A 25,266-nucleotide genomic window follows, 5' to 3' on the forward strand; every position below is an offset into this window, starting at 1 on the left:
GTGACTTCGTTCAGGCCACGATAGTCTACTGTTAATCTCCACTCTCCATTAGACTTTTGCACTGGCCATATGGGGCTATTAAAGGGTGAGCGGGTCCTGCTGATCACTCCTTGGCTCTCCAGTCATTTCGATGGCGTGGGTAAAACACACTCCGTATGTTTGCCAACATGCTGATCCCCAGCACAATCAGCAGGCAGGTTTCAAGGGTACTCAAAGGCCATCTAAAACCTTCAGAACTCTCAATTGCTGTTGCAAATAGGCTGGTGGGGGAACGGGGGGTGAAAGAGAATGCTTCCTTTGTAAGTTTACCCCCCGAGGAGAAAAAAAAAGATATGCAATTGCTAAAATATTTCATTATATACCTCCCAATGTATAGTGGTGATGGCCACGCTGGAAGCACAAACCAGACCAGTTTCATGATCAATGAGTCTATTGTATTACAAGTCATTACCATGAAGTACAGTGAAACAAGAACCTTAGCCCAGGCCCCCCAGCCGATAAACGCTAAAACAGCAAATAGTGGCTGTAAGTAAGGTACAACATGCTGAAACTCTGAGATCAAGCGCAACACGTCTGAGAGCCAAATAATCACCATTGTGACGAGTAGTAACAATGAATGCTTATCACAAATATGATTAAACACACTCTGGTCAGATCTGTCGTTATCTCAACCTTTCGTGCCCCACGTTGGGCGCCAAAAAGAACTGTCGTGGTTTGAGCCCAGCCAGTAACTCAGAACCACACAGCCGCTCGCTCACTCCCCCCCCCACTTCTTCCTCCCCCCGCTCCCGGAGGGATGGGGAGGAGAATGGGAAGAATGCAACTCCCACGGGTTGAGATAAGAGCAGTCCCGCAACTAAGGTATAACACAAAACCACTACTGCTACCACCAATGATAATAACGATTAGTGAAATAACAAGGGGAGAGGATACAATTGCTCACCACCCGCCGACTGATACCCAGCCCGACCCGAGCAGTGATCTGGGCCTTCCGGGTAACTCCCCCCGGTTTATATACTGGGCATGACGTGCTGTGGTATGGAATACCCCTTTGGCTAGTTTGGGTCAGGTGTCCTGTCTCTGCTTCCGCCCGGCTTCCCCTCCTCCCTGGCAAAGCATGAGACTGAGAAAGTCCTTGGTTGGAATAAACATTACTTAACAACAACTAAAAACATCAGTGTTATCAGCGTTGTTCCCAGGCTGAAAGTTAAAAAACACAGCACTGCACCAGCTACTAAGCAGGAGAAAAATGACTGCTATAGCTGAACCCAGGACAGTTACTATGTTTTTACTTCCTCCAGACTATCAGCCTTTCTACTTCACTGCTTAAAACCGTGTGTGTGTATTAATGATGTACGTATTCTTGATGTTCCCATAAATACTTCTTTCTCCTTGACTAAATAGTACTCTGCTGATCCAGAAACTATTTGTTCATTGTGGCAATAGAGAAGAGGGATTATTTATGTAAATTTCAGAATCCAGTAGAATAGTTGAATTAACACAAGAATTCTGTGTAGCAGTTCAGGCTAAAGGTCTCTACAGTAGTATCCTGCCTCTGAAAGTGGCCAGTTCTAAATGCCTGAAATGTATATAACCATGCTTCCCGATATTTCCTTCATAGAATCATAGAATAGTAAGGGTTGGAAAGGACCTTAAGATCATCTAGTTCCAACCCCCCTGCCATGGGCAGGGACACCTTGCCCTAAACCACGTGGTCCAAGGCTCTGTCCAACCTGGCCTTGAACACCGCCAGGGATGGAGCATCCACAACCTCCCTGGGCAACCCATTCCAGTGCTTCACCACCCTCACTGTAAAGAACTTCTTCCTTATATCTAATCTAAACTTCCCCTGTTTAAGTTTGAACCCATTACCCCTTGTCCTACCACTACAGTCCCTAAGGAAGAGTCCCTCCCCAGCATCCTTATAGACCCCCTTCAGATACTGGAAGGCTGCTGTGAGGTCTCCACGCAGCCTTCTCTTCTCCAGGCTGAACAGCCCCAACTCTCTCAGCCTGTTTTCATACGGGAGGTGCTCCAGCCCTCTTATCATCCTCGTGGCCATCCTCTGGACTTGCTCCAACAGCTCCATGTCCTTCTTATGTTGAGGACACCAGAACTGTAAGCAGTACTCCAAGTGAGGTCTCACAAGAGCAGAGTAGAGGGGCAGGATCACCTCCTTTGACCTGCTGGTCACGCTTCTTTTGATGCAGCCCAGGATACGGTTGTCTTTCTGGGCTGCAAGCGCATACTGCCGGCTCATGTTAAGCTTCTCATCAACCAACACCCCCAAATCCTTCTCTGCAGGGCTGCTCTGAATCTCTTCTCTGCCCAACCTGTAGCAGTGCCTGGGGTTGCCCCGACCCAGGTGTAGGACCTTGCACTTGGCTTGGTTAAACTTCATAAGGTTGGCATTGGCCCACCTCACAAGCGTGTCAAGGTCCCTCTGGATGGCATCCCTTCCCTCCAGCGTATCAACCGAACCACACAGCTTGGTGTCGTTGGCAAACTTGCTGAGGGCGCACTCAATCCCACTGTCCATGTCGCCGACAAAGATGTTGAACAGGACCGATCCCCACACCGATCCCTGAGGGACACCACTCGTTACAGGTTTCCAACTGGACATCGAGCCATTTACCACAACTCTTTGCGTGCGGCCATCGAGCCAGTTTTTGATCCACCGAGTGGTCCATCTATCAAATTGATGTCTCTCCAATTTAGAGACAAGGATGTCATGCGGGACAGTGTCGAACGCTTTGCACAAGTCCAGGTAGATGACGTCAACTGCTCTGCCGCTGATCATCAGTTCCGTGGCTCCATCATAGAAGGCCACCAAATTGGTCAGGCAGGATTTCCCCTTAGTGAAGCCATGTTGGCTGTCACCAACCACTTCGTTGTTTTTCATGTGCCTTAGCATGTTTTCCAGGAGAAACTGTTGCAAGATTTTGCCAGGCACAGAGGTGAGGCTGACTGGTCTGTAGTTCCCCGGGTCTTCCACCTTCCCCTTCTTGAAAATGGGGGTTATATTACCCTTCTTCCAGTCATCGGGAACTTCACCTGACTGCCAGGATTTTTCGAATATGATGGACAGTGGTTTAGCAACTTCATTCGCCAGCTCCTTCAGGACCCGTGGATGGATTTCATCAGGTCCCATGGATTTGTGCATGTTCAGGTTCTTAAGATGGTCTCGACCCTGATCCTCTCCTGCAGTGGGCCTAAGGTCTTCATTTTCACAGTCCCTGCATTTGCTTTCCAAGACTTGGGTGGTGTGGTCAGAGCATTTGCTGGTGAAGATGGAGGCAAAGAAGTCATTAAGAACCTCAGCCTTCTCCAAATCCATGGTAGCCAGTTCTCCTGATAGCTTCCGGAGAGGGCTCACATTGTCCCTAGTCTGTCTTTTATTTGCTACATATCTATAGAATCCTTTCCTGTTATCTTTCACATCCCTTGCCAAACTTAATTCTAGCTGGGCCTTTGCTTTCCTAACCCAGTCCCTAGCTTCCCGGGCAATGCTCCTATATTCTTCCCAGGCCGCCTGTCCTCGCTTCCACCTTCTGTAAGCTTCTTTTTTCCCTCTAAGTTTCCTCAGCAGCTCCTTGTCCATCCATGGAGGTCTCCTGGCCCTCCTGCTGCACTTTCTTCTAGTCGGGATGCAACACTCTTGAGCACATAGCAGGTGATCCTTGAATATCGACCAGCAGTCTTGGGCCCCCCTGCCCTCTAGGACTGTATCCCATGAAACCTTACTAAGGAGGTTCCTGAAGAGGCCAAAGTCTGTTTTCTTGAAGTCCAGGGCAGTGAGCTTGCTGCATGCTCTTCTCACTGTCCTGAGGATCTCAAACTCAACCATCTCGTGATCACTAGAGCCAAGGCTGCCCTGGAGCATCACATTTCCAACCAGTCCCTCCCTGTTGATGAGCACGAGGTCAAGCATGGCACCTTTCCTTGTCGGCTCCTCTATTTCTTGAAAGAGGAAGTTGTCTTCCACACAATCGAGGAACCTCCTGGATTGCTTGTGCCGGGGCGTACCGTCCCTCCAACAGATGTCAGGATGGTTGAAGTCCCCCATGAGGACCAGGGCCTGCGAGCGTGAGGCTGCTCCTATCTGTCTGTAGAGCGCTTCATCCACAGAGTCCTCTTGATCAGGCCGCCTGTAACAGATCCCCACCGTAATGTCCCCCATTGCTGTTTTCCCTTTGATCCTGACCCACAAACACTCTGTTACCTCATCACCTGTTCTCAGACAGAGTTCCATACTCTCTAGCCTATCACTGACATAGATAGCAACGCCCCCTCCCCGTCTGCCTGGCCTGTCTTTTCTAAACAGCCTGTAACCTTCCATTCCGACACTCCAGTCACAGGAGCCATCCCCCCATGTTTCTGTGATACCAATGACATCATATTCCCGTAGCCTTGCACACATCTCTAATTCCTCTTGCTTGTTCCCCATACTATGGGCGTTTGTATAGAGGCACCTTAGCCAAGCTCCAAATGCAGCCGACTCAATGGCTGGGGCAGCTGGAACATCTCTACATTGCTCCAAGCACTTATTACAGGTGCTGGCAACTGACCAGGAGTGTTGGGATGGATCAATGCTCCCCTCCCCCAGCACATCTTTAAAGCTTTCTTGACCAGCCTGGCAAGCCTCCTACCAAAACAGCTTTTCCCCTTCTTTGTCAGACCAGCTCCACCAGCCTCCAGTAGATCTGGCCTCCCAAATGGAGCCCCATGTTCTAAATAGCCAAACCCCTGACTATGGCACCACCATTCTAACCATTTATTAACCTGCCAAACACGCCTAGCTTTTTTAAGGTCCTCCCCTTTGTCCTGGAGAATCGATGAAAAAACTATCTGAGCTCCAGAGCCCCTAACCACCTCTCCCAGGGCTCTGTAGTCCTTCTTAATGTTCTCCAGGCTACTGCTATCTATATCTCTAGCACCCACATGGACCACTAGGAGGGGGTAATAGTCAGCAGGACTTACTAGAGCAGGCAGCCCCTCAGCAACATCCCTGCCCCTGGCAGGCAACACACCTCCCTCGAGACTGGATCAGGCTGGCAGATGGGTGCCTCTGTGCCTTTCAAAGTAGAGTCCCCTACTACTATGACCTGCCGCTTTTTCCTGGAGGCACCAGTAGTGATCCTCCTTAGTGGTGCATCAGCAGGATGCTCATTAGGTGTGGTGGGTGCTTTCTCATTAGCCCCCTGCAGAACTGCGAAGCGGTTCTGGGTGGGGACACCAGATTTAGGAGGAAGTCTCTTGCCGTTAATCGTCCTCTTCCTCCTTTTTTTGTTAGTTTTTCTCATAACTAATTCCCAGCTTCCTGGGTTGCTGCCCTCCTTCTTTCCTATGTGAGCAATGCTGGACGTTTGCAGCCCCTGCGCAGTTTGGGCCTGGAGCAAGCAGCCCAGCTTCCTCTCAGCTTCCCTGGCATCTTTTAGCTCTCCAACAGCCTCCCGCAGCTCAGCCACCTGCTGCAGGAGGACCTCCACTAGGGCGCACCGAGCGCAGCCCTGTGCATTGTGCACCCTCGCCTCAAGAGACCAGTCGAGGCACTTTCTACACTCCGAGGTCTGCGCCGCAGCCTCCCCTCTCATCGGCTCTGTCTGCGTGCCTACGCTGGCCACCGCCGGGGCAGAGCTCCCAGAGCGGGCCCTGGTCCTGAGGCGAGTGCTCACCATCCCGCTCACTGCCCGCTCGCCCTGCCTGCGCCAACTGCCGCGCCACCCCCTGACTGACGTGCCACGCCCTGTTCGCCGCGCTCCTGGTCGCTTGCGCTCCCTGAGATGGGTTTTTCCCCACTGAGGGCTGGTGCCGTCACTCCTGGCGCCGCCCCCTGTGAGTCAGCTGCTCGCGTGAGCTGAGCTGCCGGCTCCTGGGCAAGTCCTGTCGAGGACTTGAGGCTCCCTCGGTCGCTCTTCCATCGTTCGCTCTTGCCGCTCCGAACTGAGGCTCCTGGACGCTGTGCTTCCCCCCGCTCCGGTGTTAAAGGCGTCCTCTCTGGAGATACTCACTTTGGCAATTCATCTACAAAAGTTCATGGTCTGTAGGTATTCTGGGTTGAGGTGCCACCTTCTTTCTTAATCAAGGGGTCATTTTTGTTTGAGTTGTTTTGGTTTTGGATTTTTTTTTTTTTCCTTTTGGGGATAGGGAAAAATGTTGCCTCAAAAATGTAGTAGTGCTCCATAGGTAGTTCTTGTTTAATTGTTGTTTCGGGGGTTTTGTTGTTTGAGAGGTTTTTTTCCTTCTGAAGGTGATGTTAAGTTCAACAGTATAATAGCTTTTTGCCATAAAGCCTTCCATGGAAAAAGTGTTTGTGAAAGTATGTTGGAAATTTGGTATTTTTTTGCCCTTTAACATTTTAAATTCCTATATTATTAGATGCTGTTAAGGAGGTAATAAAAAAGAAGCTACTTCAAGCCTGGTTACGAATGACTGAGGGGGATGTTTTGGAATTGCTTCATCGACTGGATGTGGAAAACTGCCCAGAAGTGGCCACCCCAGTACTAAATGCTATGTTTTCATTATCTCCACTTAATAACTTTGTTCATAATTGTAAAAACCTTGATAGCAGGTATGCAGATCAGTTTTCATTTCTAAAAGCTGAATGTTTTGTATAAGAATATTGAATTAAAGGTTATGCCTAAATGGGGAGCAGGGTAACTATTACCTGTGATAAAAGACTGATATTCTGGTGTAAGCTATGATGTCCTCTCAGTGTTTGTGTTCTTAGAGTGTTTTGGATATGCTTCTCTATATGTTTTTGGTTTGTTTTTTTTTTTACACGATCTGTGTTCAGCAGCTGAAAATGACTGTGCCAGATAAGCAAGGGGGGAAAAGTGAAAAATATCTTTGACGTCTTGTTTCCCAGACACTCCAAAATTCTCACTTTTAGAATTTAAGAGGAGGCAGTAAATTAATTAGCTAAACAAGCTTTTTGAGTAACAACTTAGCCTAATTTATTTTCTTTCCTGTACAGTCTGTACAGCTTACAGTAAAGGCAATGTTTCAGGTTACCCCCACGACTGTGATTTCCTCTTTTTAACCTGTGTTACCCTAAAGCTCCCTTTATTCCATTCCTTCTCCCTCTCAGTAATGCTTCTGATCTTTCTCACACATTTCATAGTCCTCTTTGGCTTCCCTCTATCTTTTTTGCTGAGCTGGAGGCAGCACAAAGTGGGGCTGGTTCAGTTATCCACAAGCTGTTTGGAGAACCAATCAGAGTGGAATTACTGGACTTGTATTTCAGCCTTCTTTTGGAGGTATTTTACTCATATTAACAGAGCTTACCAGAAGTTGGCATCTTAGAGGCTTCTTGGCCACTGTTAATGTTTGATAGAATTTGACTAAGTGAATTCCTAAGATATGAAGAAGATGATGTGATGAATATTAAGGTCTGAAAAGCTGAAGGGGATAAGAAAAGAAGAAATTAGAACTTGTAGGAAATTGCTCAAGAAAGCAAAAAGGCGTGAGAAGAAATGACTCGAGTTAATGGAGGCAACCAGAGTGAAATGATTATTAACAGTGGTAGGAGTCTAATCTCAGGTGATAAACTTAAATGACAAATGTCACTGATTTAAAAAGTGATAACAAAATCTTATTCTGTGTTTTTGGGGAAAAATATATAATGTCATTATACGAAGAGTCTTGCATTCTAGTGGTAGCTTATGCCAGGTGTTTTGAAATCAGTTGATGCTGCACGCGTTGCATTCCAAAGCTATAGCTGTGGACCTGACTGGCTTTAAAAAGCATCAATAATTTCTTAGAGCCACTGGAAATGCGCTGAAATCTTAAGAGCTTGAAAGGAAAAATTTATCTAGCTATGGACCTGTCAGTCTGACTTTGATCCTGCACAAAATGAGGCTTCCATTCTGAAAGACTGGGCTAACTGAGATTAGCAGTAGATCTGTTAGACTAATGACATTGAGAAGTGACTGAAATCATTCAGCTTGTAATGAGCTTATTTGATTTATGGAGAATATTAGGCTTGTTCTTGTATGATGTTTCTGACTAAAGCTTGAGTGATGCGCTATCAGTATGAGAAATCAGACTTCAAAAGCCTAAGCATTTATGTTTGTTATATTTCCTTTTAAATTAAGGCTTGCCAGATTAACGGGAACCCATCAAATGGTCAGTTTTCATCTACGTGTTACTGATTTTTTTGTTTGTTTGTTTGGTGGTTTTTTTTTTTTGTTTTGTTTTGTTTTTTAATATCTGATGGACCTCCAAGAAAACCGAAGTTGTTATTGATGGTTTGCAAGTAAAATGGGATTCAAGGGAGTGAAAGTACCACAGACAGTGATAGTCTGTCTTTTCTGGTTCGAGGTAGAATTAATGCACAATTTACCATTCTGGTCCTGAAACAAAGATTATATGCCTTGCTTGGCATGGAAAAGGCTATGATTATAAAAATGAATGGGGGTCCTATGGCTGGTAAACAGAGGATGAGCTCACAGAAATACCGACAAGCAGTTCTATTACTTTTTGCTTCTGACATGCTATGATTGCTACTGGAATATTATGCGAAGGTCCTGTATTAACAGAAGAGAAAATTCATAAGCAGATGTTGTAAAATAATTTAATGCAGTTGTTGCATTTCTGCAGATCAATACAGTTCTGTTTTCCAGACTTGTACAGTGATAACAGTGTTGGATAGAGTTAAAGTACTTGCGTGGTTGCACTAAGAGGTCTGAAGAGCTGAGCAGAATCTTTCTGCAAAGTGGTATGAACAGCCTTGATTTACCATACTGAGAAGTGCAATGTAGTGAGAGGCTTGGGGAGCTCTGTGTCCTCGCTCAAGACAGAGGAAGCTATTTTGTCAGTCTTTAAGTATTTCTGTGGGGAATACCTTTGACAGGATTTTATTTTAATCTTGGGAAATAATCTATTTCTCTGCATTTGTTGTCTTTGATCCTATTTTATTTATCTCTCTGCATTTATTTATTTACTTTTGTTTAGAAAACTGATTCCACTGGAAGACTTAACAGCTGAGAATGTGTTATATTGGAGATGTCTTTGTGAATATTTAAAATCAAAAGGTGAAGAAGGTGAAGTTTTACTAGAACAGATGTTGCCAGAACCAGCTGTATATGCAGATTATTTATTAAGGTACACTGCATTTACAAATAAATCTCTTGCCACTAAAATAGATTATTTTTTTTTAAAGTAGAGAATATTTCTTTTATTCAACTGTTCGCATTTCCTCCAAAGCCAAAGTTGGGGGGGTTTTTTTGGTTTTTTTTTTTTTTAGACTTTAAAAAAATTTTTTTGGAAGGATTTACTTCAATTAAAGAAAAACTGTAAAATGCTAATTCATAACATAAAAACAATTTTTGGAATGTCTTTTTGCATGAATTATGAGCAAGATGGACTGCTAGATCAATAGCATCTAATCCTGTGCCATTTAAGGTAACAGAATACTTGCTCTCTAATAGGCAGCTATCCTTTGTCTATGTTATTATGTAGGTTGCTGTGTGTTTGCAAAGAGCTTGCAGGAAGAGGTTTTTTAGAGCTTGCAGAAACTGATATTTTTTTCATTGTTGTAATTCGTGAAAATAAAGTAAAATTTGGCTGCTGCCCTCAAGAGAAGTGCTTCTGAAACCGAAAGTTCATTCACTTCTTTCTCCTGCTTGTGCTTCCCAAAACCTATATTTAAAGGCTGCTAAATGAGCCAATTACAGAACATGTAAGGGGGGGGGGGAGAGAATGTTTTGTGAAGTAAAACTTTTTATAAAAGTGAAAGTAATTTTTTTTTTCTCAAATTTTTTTTTTTTTTGTCTCTGTGAAATACTTGAGTCTTAGCATAAAATCTGAACAGAATTTAGGTTTGTGAGCATGGAGACTGCTGAGAAATCTTAACTGACGTATTGTACTTGCAAAACGTAGAGTGAAGCTTCCTGAAACAGTTACAAGTCAGACCTACTGAAAAATGCATTGTTTCGGTAGATGTTTCCATTTAAAATATGGATATTCTTTTCTCACTTCAGTGGCTGTAACATATATACCAGTAGCACTTACAGTAATCATTGCTCCTTTTCAATGTGGAATGTGCTGGCATGTTTCATAAAAGTTTAATAACTGAAAAATCTGTGCTTCCCTAATTTGGAAATGTGGATCCAGTCTGGTGGGTGTAAATTTATTCATCAAAATTATATTAAAAGTCCATAAAACATTTGTTCTCAAAAACAAAACAAAACAAAAAAAAGGTTTTATTTTTTTCCATCCAGTCTTACTCAAAATACTTTAAATTATCTTCCCCTTCAGCAACAGGCTGAGCTAAGATGAATTAGGTTTGCTAGTACTTGTTTGTGGTATCAACTGTTAAACTCTTCATTGTGCCAGCAGTTGTTTCAGGTAAGATTTGCAATTGTACAATTGAAGTCTTTACTGCTACTGTGAGACTATCTTTTAGGAGGAGCAAGAAGCTGCAAGTCATTGATACGAAAGAAAAGATGCAGGATTGTGAGCTTCATTTAGATATTTCACTGTTATCTGGTGCAGGTGACATTATTGTTAAATGAGCAGAAACAGCTGCCTACCTTGTAATTTCAGCTGTTCTGAAATAGCAGCTACATGCAAAGTTTTTGTCCTAATTTTGAAGAAATTTTAGGACAAAAACTTTGCATGTAGCTGTGGTAAAAGGGAGCATCTTTTCCACAGCTCGTCCCAGTATTTGAATTGTATATATTACATTATATTCACTGTTGAATTTTGTACTCGGTATGTTTAACTCCAGGTTTTTAGGAGAACATAAATGCTCTCATTGATAGATAAAAGTTTGATAAAGGAACAATGATTCTAGAAAAATAACAAAATGGAACCAAGTGGTTATACTTCCCCTGCTATGTGTCTGAGTATCTGACAACAGATTGTTCTGTGCTGGCATATGTGATCAGACAAAACATTTAAAATTCTTGGATGATTTTCTTGTATTTAGTCTTGTAGGCACTATAACGTTCCCGAGCATCTAGAAGAATACATAGCACCTAAGTATGCAGAAAAATACCAGTTGTATATATTAAAAAAGGTACATGTGTATGCTTAGTCCTAAGACACTGCCTTTATGTAGGGGTACAGAATTGAAATCACATGTACAAGCATAACTTGTCATTTTCTTACTGTTTTGCATTTTCAAATAAATTACTTTCTTAAAAGAAGTGCAGTATTTTTAAACTGTACATTATTTGGGATAAATTTCTGGAACTAATAATCTATGAAAAGGAGAACACAAACATTGATTTTTAAGGTTTGTAACTAAGATAACCACTTGTTTATACAGGACAAGAAAGTGGTGTCTGGTTTTTGTTGTTTGTTTGTTTGGTTGTTTTTTTTCCTTTTAACTTTCCAACAATGATTCAGAATGTAATTATATCTTCTATTTGGATGCAGTTACCTTCAAAATATGCCAGTTCTTACTGAAGAACAAAGAGAAGACTTTGCTTGTTTTGAAAACCTGATGACAAAAGAATTTATAGGCCAGCAACTGATTCTTATCATAGGCTGCATGGATACCACGGAAGAGGGAGGAAGGTAAACTTAAGTGTAAGATCTGTGTTGTTAGGCTTATGGCACTCATGCCTGTAGAAAGGTATAGAGTCTCTGTTGGGAAAATAACCTGATCAAACAGACAAAATCTAGTTCTAATGCTGGCTAAAAATAAAAGGCACAGTCTCTGTAATGGAATTGTTCCCAGAAGTGTGCCAAATGTTGTCTGCTTACTTTTATGTAAAAAAGAGTTTTTAATGCAGATACAACATTGTTTGGGGAGAACAAATTCAGTTGTTTTCGTAATCTTGAGATTATGAAGTTACAAGTCTGTTCATTTGGAATATAGTATATAAAAACCAAAAAGAGATCAATGGATTACTTCTGAGCAGATGATTTGCAGTAAGTAGTGTGGTGTTTATGTTTTTAAGCCCAGTCTGCTAAGGCCTAAAAGGTTACAGATGTTTTGGATGCGAAGCTGAATTGAACTGTGCTAACTGAGTCATTCCTATAATTTGAACAGCCTTTGATGTGAAGTAATAAGAGAGAATAACTTTGGAAGTTCATACCATCACAGGCACTGTATGAAAAATGGCAGTTAGGGTAGGACAAACACAGCAATGATTTCAAACTCTCAGTGGAGCGCATTGTATGTGTGCCAGACTGGCAGGAGAGTTGAACTTGTAATCTTTCCAGCCAGATAATTCCTATGAAAGCATTCCACAGTATTGATACTCTGACTCTTTTCTGTGGGTATGACCTTTCATTGGACAGTAGTGACACCTGATTAAAAAATTCAGCATTTTCTAGTTAAGAGAAGTTAGGTAAAATTGGGAAAAGACAAACATTGCTAAGTTAGAAAATATATTCAGTAGTTAATATAGCTATAGAGAAGTTTCTTTTATAAGGTCTTATAAAATCTTCATCACACTGACTCAAAGTGGGTAAATATTCTTACATTTTCAGTTTTCTTGACTAAGCAAACATTATTTGTTTGTTTACTCTTTAATGCAGAAAGCATCTGTTAGTTACTTTACAAAAGATTCTCATTCTACCTGCGACTTCAACAGCCCTTATATCGCCACTTACGGAAAGATTACTCAGTATTGTTAAGGATGATGACAGAAGGATTCAAATCGTAAGTAATTTTAAAGGCTCACTGTTTTCTAGGCTTTGCCTCGCTTGTATATCAAATAGCCTTTATGAATGAAGTGTTGTAACAGAAATATCAGGAGTTAAAATATTTTTAGTTTGGAAAAACATTTAGGTGGTGGTGTTGCCATATCTTCTCCCCCCCCCCCTTTTTTTTTTCCTCATAGCTGCATTTTGTGGTTGTCTAAAGATCTTTATCATTAGATATTTGGCTGGTGTTGTAAATGTAGTCCCCAAATTAGGAAAGTATTACACTTTGACAGCCTGTTTCAGAACCCTTGATCATAGTAGATCCAAACAGTTTTGACTGGAACACTCAAAGTGAGGGTAATGTACGTTTCCAGGTTTCAAATTTCTCTTCCCTCCTTTTAGCTGAGATAGGTACTAAAAACCTGTATAAGAAAATTATTTTAGTAAAAGTAGAGTCTTTATATACAGCCTAATTATTTAAACTTGACTACTGAAAAATAGACCCTCAGTTTTGCTCAAATGTTTTAAATGAACCCTGGACTGAAGGACAGAGATCACTTTTAGAAAACGTCAATCCAGTGGGAGAACTGAGGACAATAGGTTTGTTACATGACTGCAATGGCAGAATTATGGTAATCTGAGCATTATAGTACAATAGTAGTAGTAAATGTGCACATTTCTATTATTCTAGCAAAATACACTGGTTCAATACATTCCATTAGTTTGGTGCAACTTGAGAGGAAGTTAAACTGTGGTGATCTGATAGAAGATAAATTGAGGCTATTCTGTTTCATTCAGTTTTCCTCATGTTTCATGTTGTTTTTCATTAACATAATGGGTCTGACTTTAAAGAAAACCCCCAATCAACTGCAAAACTCTCACCTAGTTCGGCTTCTAGTTCTATGCATGTATTTGGCTTGAAATTAAATTGCTTATGACGCTTCTTACACTACATGTGATGGTTTATAGGCCTTTAAAAGATAGTGTTCTTAGCTGTGTTTTGATTGAAGTAGTAACAGGTGAAAAACCTTACTCTTGTTACCAGTAACTCTTTTTAAAGCATGTGTTCAGATCTAGAGGAGATGGGTGTCTGTGAACTGTTTGCATAGAAACTGCTTAACTTATTCATGGATACACAGTCTTCTGTTTTCTTGCTTACCTAGCTAAATGGTAGAAAACACTGCACTTCAATGGTTAGACTACGTATTGTCAAATTGAGGATTTGCTTGCAGTGAATTAGCTGTTAGGGGAAACTGCACAGATGTTTAATACTTTTTCAGATGGATGGTATTTTAGATCTGGAAAAGTTAAAAGCTTAGTGTCTGACATCTGAGCTGAAATTAATGGCATTAATACACTGTTTGTAACAACAGATTGCAGAAATAATATCAGAAGTTCGTGAGCCGATTGTTACAGTCGAGCAGCCTGTTGATGTTACTGAAATAAGAAAGCGAGAGCTTAAGGTAAGCAGATTGTAGCTAACAAGAAAAGATATTTTTTGAAGCATAATCCATCTAGTAAGACTTTTATGTAGAAGTGTAATATTGGCTAATACCGCAAAGATTATAGTGTTATATTAATTTTCTTTTTACTTTGTATTTCAGTTGGCTGAAATAAAAGTGAAACTTTTTGAAGCAAAAGCAGCTTTGGAAGAATGCATTAGTCTGCAGGATTTCAATAAAGCATCAGCGTTAAAAGAGAAAATAACTGAGTTGGAACACACTAAAAAGGATCTGATAAAAGAAGTAGAGCAACCCGAAATTAAAGAAATGCGTGTGGAGAAGGTCTGTTCCTTTCCTGTATTCCAAAGTACTGGTTATGTTTTGATGTTTATTCCTAGTTTTAAAAGCAAGTGTAGTTTGGCCTTGTATCATTTAAATTTTTTAAATTGAAAATGAACATTTATGGTATTAGTGTTCTTCTGCTTGTATCAGAAGCTGATGGTATGCTCTAGCAAAACAATGAATTGCATTTAAACTGCTCTTTTGTCCTTGAGTAACTAAAGAATTCCTAAATGACCTGGTTTTTATTGCTTTTAACTAACTGAAAACATAAGCTTGAATCTCTTTTCGTCATAGTTTATAGAAAGATTTTTATTAATATTCTTGCACAAAAAATGTGTAGTGGACAAGGAAATGCTTGTTTGGGTAGGGAAAAATTATAATTAGTGTCCCCATTTTTCTTATCACAGTCACCATTTGTATTAGTAATGTGTTTTTCTTTTCCCTGGCCCACGTGAAGGATGATCCTGAAACACTGTTGAAGTGTCTGATGATGTGTTATGAGCTTCTGAAGATTCTGTCCTTTTCTAAAGGAATTGGTCCAACCATTAATGAAATCATCGAATCTCTGGTATGTAGGAATAAATATTGTTTACATTGTAATAAAAACAGATAGATCATAGCTGACTCTTAGGTGCTGGCAGGATGACTTGTGATTATTATTATTATTATTATCACTTTGCTATATCCGTAGTGCTCTGTTTGGTGCTTTTAAGCCTTCCCAGAACCTAGTGTCTTGGAGGTGCTGTCCTGAGCTCCTATGCCAAATCTGGTTGTGGCAGAGGGACACTAAAATAAAACAAGAATTTGGTAGGTATTTAACTAATGTATGACAGTGTTTGACAGTGCTGAGTTACACTGTGCCAAGTGTGGTGCTAAGGCATCTGCTTACCACAGTTGTTGGTACTTTAATTACTTGGATTTTTTTTATCAGCCAAAGTTATAAGAGTTATAATAGAGAACTTTCATGATTTTATTTTCTTGTTTTTCACCTAGTCAAAAGCTTTTCATCTAAGAAAGACTGGAACTCATATAGACCTTTTTTTTCATCTCTTCCATGTACAAGGAAAGATATTTGGGGGAATTCCCCCCCTATCCCCTCTGTTTTCTTTGCACCTTTGAAGAAGAAAATACTTCTGTATTGAAAAGTCAGGCAGTGGCATTATAAACCTCTTATAGTCAACAAGATATACTTCCTAGTTTTCATGGTGAAGAGAATGGATTTTAAGAACACTTCTAAATATCACTGAACTGACTGTGCAAACAAAATGGAGAAAAGTAATATGCCATTGTATGAATGGTGCACCCCCATCTGAATACTCTGTGCAAGTCCTATCCCATCTATCTAGAATTAGAAATGGTCAAGAGAAGGGCAGCAAGGAAAAGTTGGACTGGCTTCTGTATGAAGAATGACTAAATAGGTTACCTATTTGTAATGTGGAGAAGAGTGGACTTACAGGCAGTGTCTGAGAGAGGGTAGAAGTCGTAAGACGTTAGTGTTGTTGGAGAAAGTGAATAAGGATTTGTTGATCACCCCTTAAAGCTAGCAACTAGCCAGCTCAAAACAAATGAAATGAGTTCATTCTTCACATAGTATGTAATCTGTGGAATTTCAAGAACAATAAATACCACAGAATGATTAGGTAGCTAGGAATGGCCTCCTAGCTCTGCTATCTCTCAGCTGCAAATCACTGGGACCTTGACAAGAATTCTTGGGAAATATCTACTTAGTCTGTTTATGTAATGCTCGATAGGAATTTAGGTTTGATCTTCTTTGCTAATGAGACAATGGACCAGCTGACCTGACTCACTGTGGTTATTCTTAAAATTCAAACTGCAAAGAAAATTACAATGCCAATTTGGATTACCTTAGATGTAATGGAACCATACCTGATCTATTTCAGATGTATAGAAGTATTCTTAGAAATCCTAACTAGTGTTGATGACACAGAAACCCCCAGAAACCTTTTATTTTTTATTAGGTCTGTTTTTAATTATCACATTTGTTGTTTATTCCACTTTTTTTCTCTCCAAGATTGTGCTTTCATATTGTACCTGCTAGATTTTCACATATTACATTGGAGATTTGAGATATCTCATTTGTTGCTGTCTAAACTTGAACTCTTTAGTAAATGCAAAAATATGAAGTGATACCATTGTAGCATTCACCCTATATTTAGTGTGGCTTTTCTTTTGCATGGATTTTTACCATTGTCTTCTCAAAACTATTGCACATACATGTGTCCTGGGTTCAGCAGTAGCACTCATTTTTCTCCTTCTTAGTAGCTGGTGCAGTGCTGTGTTTTCGACTTTAGTCTGAGAACAACGCTGATAACACACCGATGTTCTTAGTTGTGGCTAAGTAATGCTTACTCTGATCAAGGACTTTTCAGTCTCATGCTCTGCCGGTGAGGAGGGGCATGGGAAGCCAGGAGGAAGCAGAGACAGGACACCTGACCCAAGCTGGCCAAAGGGGTATTCCATACCATGGCACATCATGCCCAGTATATAAACCGGGGGGAGTTATCCGGAAGGCCCAGGTCGCTGCTCAGGTTGGGCTGGGTATTGGTCGGCGGGTGGTGAGCAATTGTATCCTCTCCCCTTGTTACTTCCCTTATCATCATTATTACTGGTGGTAGCAGTAGTGGTTTTGTATTATACCTTAGTCACTGGACTGCTCTTATCTCAACCCGTGGGAGTTACATTCTTTTGATTCTCCTTCCCATCCCTCTGGGAGCTGGGGGAGGAAGAAGTGGGGGAGTGAGCGAGCGGCTGCGTGGTTCTGAGTTACCAGCTGGGCTTAAACCTCGACAACATGGAAGTGGTGTCTGTATTTGCCACTTGGAACTAAGTATGTCTCTCTTCAAGAATGCCGATGCTTTTTATGAAGGAACACGTAGGTTTGTTGTATATCTTGGTGGCTTTTGGTGGGTTTTCTTTATCCCCCAGTAAGCGGCCAACTTAATTTCACTTGAAAACAAGTTTGTATTAAAAAAAAAACACAAAGAAAAACTTGTGTTTTTTGCGATTATTTTATTGCTGATTTCAAACACCATACTTAATCTACTTCTAGTTATAGCTAGATAAACACTAGTAGTTACCACTTTCCCATCCTGTATCAAATGAATTTTTGTTTTCAGGGTAACCACATTTTAGTAGTCAGTTTTTCAATTTTAATGTATGTGTTTTAACTATAAAGTCTGTTATTGTTTCCAGATACTTCCTGGCATAACTAATGTCCATCCAGCTGTGAGAAATATGGCAGTTCTGTGTTTGGGGTGCTGTGCCCTTCAGAAGAAAGAGCTTGCCCGACAACAGCTCGCATTGCTGTTACAGGTAAAACATCTGATGAGAAGTGGAACAATGGTCTGTGCAACTTGGTAAATAAAACTAGTCTTGTATCTATAATGAGCTATTCTGCATAGTAACGTTATTTGAGAATCAGTATTACTGATTTCCTAAGGATCTGAGTCTGGAGAGTGTGGTTTCATGTAGATTTCATAGAATCATAGAATAGAATCATAGAATAGTAAGGGTTGGAAAGGACCTTAAGATCATCTAGTTCCAACCCCCCTGCCATGGGCAGAGACACCTTGCCCTAAAACATGTGGCCCAAGGCTCTGTCCAACCTGGCCTTGAACACCGCCAGGGATGGAGCATCCACAACCTCCCTGGGCAACCCATTCCAGTGCTTCACCACCCTCACTGTAAAGAACTTCTTCCTTATATCTAATCTAAACTTCCCCTGTTTAAGTTTGAACCCATTACCCCTTGTCCTACCACTACAGTCCCTAAGGAAGAGTCCCTCCCCAGCATCCTTATAGACCCCCTTCAGATACTGGAAGGCTGCTGTGAGGTCTCCACGCAGCCTTCTCTTCTCCAGGCTGAACAGCCCCAACTCTCTCAGCCTGTTTTCATACGGGAGGTGCTCCAGCCCTCTTATCATCCTCGTGGCCCTCCTCTGGACTTGCTCCAACAGCTCCATGTCCTTTTTATGTTGAGGACACCAGAACTGTACGCAGTACTCCAAGTGAGGTCTCACAAGAGCAGAGTAGAGGGGCAGGATCACCTCCTTTGACCTGCTGGTCACACTTCTTTTGATGCAGCCCAGGATACAGTTGGCTTTCTGGGCTGCAAGCGCACACTGAAGCCGGCTCATGTTAGGCTTCTCATCAACCAACACCCCCAAGTCCTTCTCTGCAGGGCTGCTCTGAATCTCTTCTCTGCCCAACCTGTAGCAGTGCCTGGGATTGCCCCGACCCAGGTGTAGGACCTTGCACTTGGCTTGATTAAACTTCATAAGTTTGGCATTGGCCCACCTCACAAGCGTGTCAAGGTCCCTCTGGATGGCATCCCTTCCCTCCAGCGTATCAACCGAACCACACAGCTTGGTGTCGTTGGCAAACTTGCTGAGGGCGCACTCAATCCCACTGTCCATGTCGCCGACAAAGATGTTGACCAGGACCGGTCCCCACACCGATCCCTGAGGGACACCACTCGTTACAGGTTTCCAACTGGACATCGAGCCATTTACCACAACTCTTTGTGTGCGGCCATCGAGCCAGTTCTTTATCCACCGAGTGGTCCATCTATCAAATTGATGTCTCTCCAATTTAGAGACAAGGATGTCATGCGGGACAGTGTCGAACACTTTGCAGAAGTCCAGGTAGATGACGTCAACTGCTCTGCCGCTGTCCATCAGTTCCGTGGCTCCATCATAGAAGGCCACCAAATTGGTCAGGCAGGATTTCCCCTTAGTGAAGCCATGTTGGCTGTCACCAACCACCTCGTTGTTTTTCATGTGCCTTAGCATGTTTTCCAGGAGAAACTGTTGCAAGATTTTGCCAGGCACAGAGGTGAGGCTGACTGGTCTGTAGTTCCCCGGGTCTTCCACCTTCCCCTTCTTGAAAATGGGGGTTATATTACCCTTCTTCCAGTCATCGGGAACTTCACCTGACTGCCAGGATTTTTCGAATATGATGGACAGTGGTTTAGCAACTTCATTTGCCAGCTCCTTCAGGACCCGTGGATGGATTTCATCAGGTCCCATGGATTTGTGCACGTTCAGGTTCTTAAGATGGTCTCAACCCTGATCCTCTCCTGCAGTGGGCCTAAGGTCTTCATTTTCACAGTCCCTGCATTTGCTTTCCAAGACTTGGGTGGTGTGGTCAGAGCATTTGCTGGTGAAGACTGAGGCAAAGAAGTCATTAAGAACCTCAGCCTTCTCCAAATCCATGGTAGCCAGTTCTCCTGATAGCTTCCGGAGAGGGCTCACATTGTCCCTAGTCTGTCTTTTATTTGCTATGTATCTATAGAATCCTTTCCTGTTATCTTTCACATCCCTTGCCAAACTTAATTCTAGCTGGGCCTTTGCTTTCCTAACCCAGTCCCTAGCTTCCCGGGCAATGCTCCTATATTCTTCCCAGGCCGCCTGTCCTCGCTTCCACCTTCTGTAAGCTTCTTTTTTCCCTCTAAGTTTACTCAGCAGCTCCTTGTCCATCCATGGAGGTCTCCTGGCCCTCCTGCTGCACTTTCTTCTAGTCGGGATGCAACACTCTTGAGCACATAGCAGGTGATCCTTGAATATCGACCAGCAGTCTTGGGCCCCCCTGCCCTCTAGGACTGTATCCCATGAAACCTTACTAAGGAGGTTCCTGAAGAGGCCAAAGTCTGTTTTCTTGAAGTCCAGGGCAGTGAGCTTGCTGCATGCTCTTCTCACTGTCCTGAGGATCTCAAACTCAACCATCTCGTGATCACTAGAGCCAAGGCTGCCCTGGAGCGTCACATTTCCAACCAGTCCCTCCCTGTTGGTGAGCACGAGGTCAAGCATGGCACCTTTCCTTGTCGGCTCCTCTATTTCTTGAAAGAGGAAGTTGTCTTCCACACAATCGAGGAACCTCCTGGATTGCTTGTGCCGGGCCGTACCGTCCCTCCAACAGATGTCAGGATGGTTGAAGTCCCCCATGAGGACCAGGGCCTACGAGCGTGAGGCTGCTCCTATCTGTCTGTAGAGCGCTTCATCCACAGAGTCCTCTTGATCAGGTGGCCTGTAACAGATCCCCACCGTAATGTCCCCCATTGCTGTTTTCCCTTTGATCCTGACCCACAAACGCTCTGTTACCTCATCACTCGTTCCCAGACAGAGTTCCATACTCTCTAGCCTATCACTGACATAGATAGCAACGCCCCCTCCCCGTCTGCCTGGCCTGTGTTTTCTAAACAGCCTGTAACCTTCCATTCCGACACTCCAGTCACAGGAGCCATCCCCCCATGTTTCTGTGATACCAATGACATCATATTCCCATAGCCTTGCACACACCTCTAATTCCTCTTGCTTGTTCCCCATACTATGGGCGTTTGTATAGAGGCACCTTAGCCAAGCTCCAAATGCAGCCGACTCAATGGCTGGGGCAGCTGGAACATCTCTACATTGCTCCAAGCACTTATTACAGGTGCTGGCAACTGACCAGGAGTGTTGGGATGGATCAATGCTCCCCTCCCCCAGCACATCTACTTTAAAGCTTTCTTGACCAGCCTGGCAAGCCTCCTACCAAAACAGCTCTTCCCCTTCTTTGTCAGACCAGCTCCACCAGCCTCCAGTAGATCTGGCCTCCCAAATGGAGCCCCATGTTCTAAATAGCCAAACCCCTGACTATGGCACCACCATTCTAACCATTTATTAACCTGCCAGACACGCCTAGCTTTTTTTAAGGTCCTCCCCTTTGTCCTGGAGAATCGATGAAAAAACTATCTGAGCTCCAGAGCCCCTAACCACCTCTCCCAGGGCTCTGTAGTCCTTCTTAATGTTCTCCAGGCTACTGCTATCTATATCTCTAGCACCCACATGGACCACTAGGAGGGGGTAATAGTCAGCAGGACTTACTAGAGCAGGCAGCCCCTCAGCAACATCCCTGATCCGAGCCCCTGGCAGGCAACACACCTCCCTCGAGACTGGATCAGGCTGGCAGATGGGTGCCTCTGTGCCTTTCAAAGTAGAGTCCCCTACTACTATGACCCTCCGCTTTTTCCTGGAGGCACCAGTAGTGATCCTCCTTAGTGGTGCATCAGCAGGATGCTCGTTAGGTGTGGTGGGTGCTTTCTCATTAGCCCCCTGCAGAACTGCGAAGCGGTTCTGGGTGGGGACACCAGATTTAGGAGGAAGTCTCTTGCCGTTAATCGTCCTCTTCCTCCTTTTTTTGTTAGTTTTTCTCATAACTAATTCCCAGCTTCCTGGGTTGCTGCCCTCCTTCTTTCCTATGTGAGCAATGCTGGACGTTTGCAGCCCCTGCACAGTTTAGGCCTGGAGCAAGCAGCCCAGCTTCTTCTCAGCTTCCCTGGCATCTTTTAGCTCTCCAACAGCCTCCTGCAGCTCAGCCACCTGCTGCAGGAGGACCTCCACCAGGGCGCACCGAGTGCAGCCCTGTCCATTGTGCGCCCTCGCCTCAAGAGACCAGTCGAGGCACTTTCCGAGGTCTGCGCCGCAGCCTCCCCTCTCATTGGCTCTGTCTGCGTGCCTACGCTGGCCACCGCCGGGGCAGAGCTCCCAGAGCGGGCCCTGGTCCTGAGGCGAGTGCTCACCATCCCGCTCGCCCTGCCTGCGCCAACTGCCGTGCCACGCCCTGGTCGCTCGCGCTCCCTGAGATGGGTTTTTCCCCACTGAGGGCTGGTGCCGTCACTCCTGGCGCCGCCCCCTGTGAGTCAGCTGCTCGCGTGAGCTGAGCTGCCGGCTCCTGGGCAAGTCCTGTCGAGGACTTGAGGCTCCCTCGGTCGCTCTTGCCGCTCCTAACTGAGGCTCCTGGACGCTGTGCTTCCCCCCGCTCCGGTGTTAAAGGCGTCCTCTTTGGAGATACCTCGGCAATTCCTGATGTCTAACACTATTCAAGCTGATACTGTATCTTGGTTCGTAGCATGCCTTTCTTTTGTAAGGTCACTTCCTGTCTTAAAAGTTTGTAGGAATCCTTTGTAAGGTATCACTTTCTCTTCTGGATCTGGGGGAAGTCATTCATATATTTATGTTATTACAATGAGAATACTACAGCTCATCTTTTCTGTAAGCATCCCTGCTTTAGGAAACTAGACTAAAAATGTGACTGTGATTGTTTTTACATTACTATTGATGCTTACCTGTCATCTTGGGTGTCACATTTTAATTTCTGGATTATTAATTTTGTATTTATTAAGAAAGAGTTGTTAATTAGAGGAAAAAGCAATATTGCAAACCAACAAAAGATAGCATGGCCCAATGTCTACGGATATGGAACATTCTGAATGCCACTATACCTCCATCTCCTCACCTTCATGGTAAATGTTCTGATGCTGAGCTGATTATACAAAAGGCGACACAGTTGTTAACTTTTCAGACCCTGGCTTTGACAGAAGTGTAGGTGGCTATCGTGCTTTGAGTGTGTTACATTCTCAAGAGAACTGACAGCAGGTGTTGAGATGATAATGCTCAGCTCAGACAAGATCATAGATCTGTCAGTAACCACCACAGAACTTTGGTTTTCTAAAAATTTAGCATACACTATTGTTCTTAATTTGCCTTTGAGTATGTCTCATCAAAAATTTGTTTGGGGAGGATTTCAGTTGTTTTAGCAACTTTAGACTTAAGCAATTAATATTTGTAGGTATTAAACCCCATATTCTTGGTGCAGGCTGCCATCAAAAGCAGGGTGTTGGGCTAAACAGATCAAGGATCTCTAGGCTAACCCATGATGTATGATTTTATTTGAATGGTAATTTGAACTATAATACATGTAGTAACCTATGCAACTTTGACTTTTATAACTATTTTGCTCCCTGCTTCCTTTACCTGCTATTTATTTTTATTAAGCTGTACAGTACTTCAGAGTAGGGATTGTCTTATGTATTTTTTTTCTGTGGTGCTTATCATTATGGAGCTACTTCAGGCAAATAGATTTTCTGTTTGCCCAGTGCCTGTTTAGAAGTTGAACAATAATTCTCTCACTCTGTGAGTGAAATTCAATTGATTTTATGTAATGGAAATTGCATAGATGACTTGATGATAAATTATTTCCCAGAGTGTATTATAAATTCAGGTTTAAACTCGTATCACACCTTCTTAAAGTTTGAAATTTGTCCCAGGTACTATAAAAAGTTTCCCAAATCAAACAATCTTATTAAAGCAAAATATCTTCTTGTTCTTAATGTTAACATCAGTGGTCTACTCTTAGATGATGTATGTATTTTCCTTATTAAACCTAGGTTTTACAAGTAGATAATCTAAAGGTAAAGCTCAGTGCTTTAAAGGCAATCTTTGATCAACTAATGCTGTTTGGGATTGAGCCATTTAAAGCCAGAAGAGGCAATGACTCTCAAAGTGGAGATGCACACACTAGAACTGAAAATTGTGAGGAAGAAAGTGAAAAAATAGAGGAGGAGGAGGAGGAAGAGACTACTATGGTTCACAACCTCCTGCAGCTTCTTTCTGGTTTCTTAGACAGTGAGGTAAGAAATACTATCAAATTTGCCTTAATTTTGTTTTAAAATGACTTTTGTAGAAAGCTTACCATCCCACTAGGTTGCATGTGAACATTACATGATGTGTAATTGAAATTAATAGTCTAATGTTAGAATAGCTATAGAAAATTACCACAACTTTGTCACTGATACAGACTAATGTTACTCTTGAGCTAGCTTTGAATTTTGTGCAGATGCAAATATGTGAATGTAGAGGATTGGCAAAATAGGATGTAGACTATTACCATAAAGTATTAGTGTAATGGGCTGTGGTTTGTGTGGTATGTGTGTGATCAGTTCTCTCTTCAGTTTCCAGAACTTAGGACAGAAGCTGCAGAAGGCATAGCCAAACTGATGTTCTCTGGGAGGCTGATCAGTGCCAAGCTCCTTTCTCGCCTTGTTTTGTTGTGGTATAATCCTGTGACTGAAGAAGATACTCGGCTTAGACACTGTCTAGGAGTTTTCTTCCCTTTATTTGCGTATGCAAATAGGTATGGCCTTTGTAAATCAATAGGTGAAAATACACATTGGTCTGGGAGCTTTAGGAACCTTTTTCCATCTTGCACAAGTAGAAATTGCACAAATGCAAATTAGACCTTAAAGGTCTAGTTCAGACTCCTACGCATGTTACTTTTGAGAGTACATAATCTCAACCTCTGACTCTTCAGAAGACTTCATTAATTCCCCTATGACCTTCCACTTTTTTTTTTCCTTTCCTAGGCCTATAATTGAAATTATTCTTCAAGACACCAAATGAAGGATTAATTAAAAAGATGTGTTTTACTTATTTATGCTGTAGAGCACTACAGGTAGACTTTGAAGTGCCACAAAAAAGTAGCTAGCAGGAGGAACACTTCAAAAGAAAATAATCAGTGCCCAGCAGATATCAAAGCTGGTTGGTTGTGGTTTGAGGTTTGGTTTGGTTTTGTTCCTTTCTTTAGCCACAGAATACTCCAATCTAAATTCATGGCAGATTCAAAATCTACTGTTTATTTTGGTAGTGGGCAAAGGAAGTCGCTTATGTAAGGGGGTAGGAGCTTTAATAGTAATTCTCATCCCCTTTCACTTGCTCAAAGAAATAAAATGTTTAACTTGCTTTTCAATTGCTGCTAGTAGTTTTAGCCAGTCTAAACTAGCTGAGATTTTACCTGGGCTTTTTTATGGTTAAGATTTCATTTAGGCTTAATATATATTACCTTATCTATTTTTCCAAAAATTCAATTTTTTGTGGCCCATAAATTGCCACATTAAGAGGAGTAGTTCAAAGGGGAGAGGGGAAAAATCCCCAAACAAATATATTTTTGCTGTTGTCAGAGAAAAACTAATTTCATATGCTTCCAGTACCACTGATACTGAGTAATGAATTTAAGCTTTTAACATTGATAATCTTTTGCCTGTGACT

The 25,266-nt window shown here is 42.6% G+C and overlaps 1 protein-coding gene across 2 annotated transcripts in view; it reads left to right on the top strand.

The window, feature by feature from the left end:
- Positions 1 to 25,266, top strand: part of NCAPG (non-SMC condensin I complex subunit G) — a 42,802-nt gene that overhangs the window by 10,474 nt on the left and 7,062 nt on the right. The window contains exons 6-15 of one of the 2 annotated variants that reach the window (XM_030493215.2): positions 6,379 to 6,571; positions 8,956 to 9,105; positions 11,386 to 11,526; positions 12,496 to 12,619; positions 13,977 to 14,066; positions 14,208 to 14,387; positions 14,845 to 14,955; positions 17,601 to 17,720; positions 23,610 to 23,852; positions 24,174 to 24,355. In XM_030493215.2, coding sequence (XP_030349075.1) covers positions 6,379 to 6,571; positions 8,956 to 9,105; positions 11,386 to 11,526; positions 12,496 to 12,619; positions 13,977 to 14,066; positions 14,208 to 14,387; positions 14,845 to 14,955; positions 17,601 to 17,720; positions 23,610 to 23,852; positions 24,174 to 24,355 — 1,534 coding nt within the window. The remainder of the gene's footprint in view (positions 1 to 6,378; positions 6,572 to 8,955; positions 9,106 to 11,385; positions 11,527 to 12,495; positions 12,620 to 13,976; positions 14,067 to 14,207; positions 14,388 to 14,844; positions 14,956 to 17,600; positions 17,721 to 23,609; positions 23,853 to 24,173; positions 24,356 to 25,266) is intronic. The other variant, XM_030493216.2, reaches the window with a different exon arrangement.

Source organism: Strigops habroptila, chromosome 7 (assembly GCF_004027225.2).
Source record: "Strigops habroptila isolate Jane chromosome 7, bStrHab1.2.pri, whole genome shotgun sequence".
Lineage (NCBI taxonomy): Eukaryota > Metazoa > Chordata > Aves > Psittaciformes > Psittacidae > Strigops > Strigops habroptila.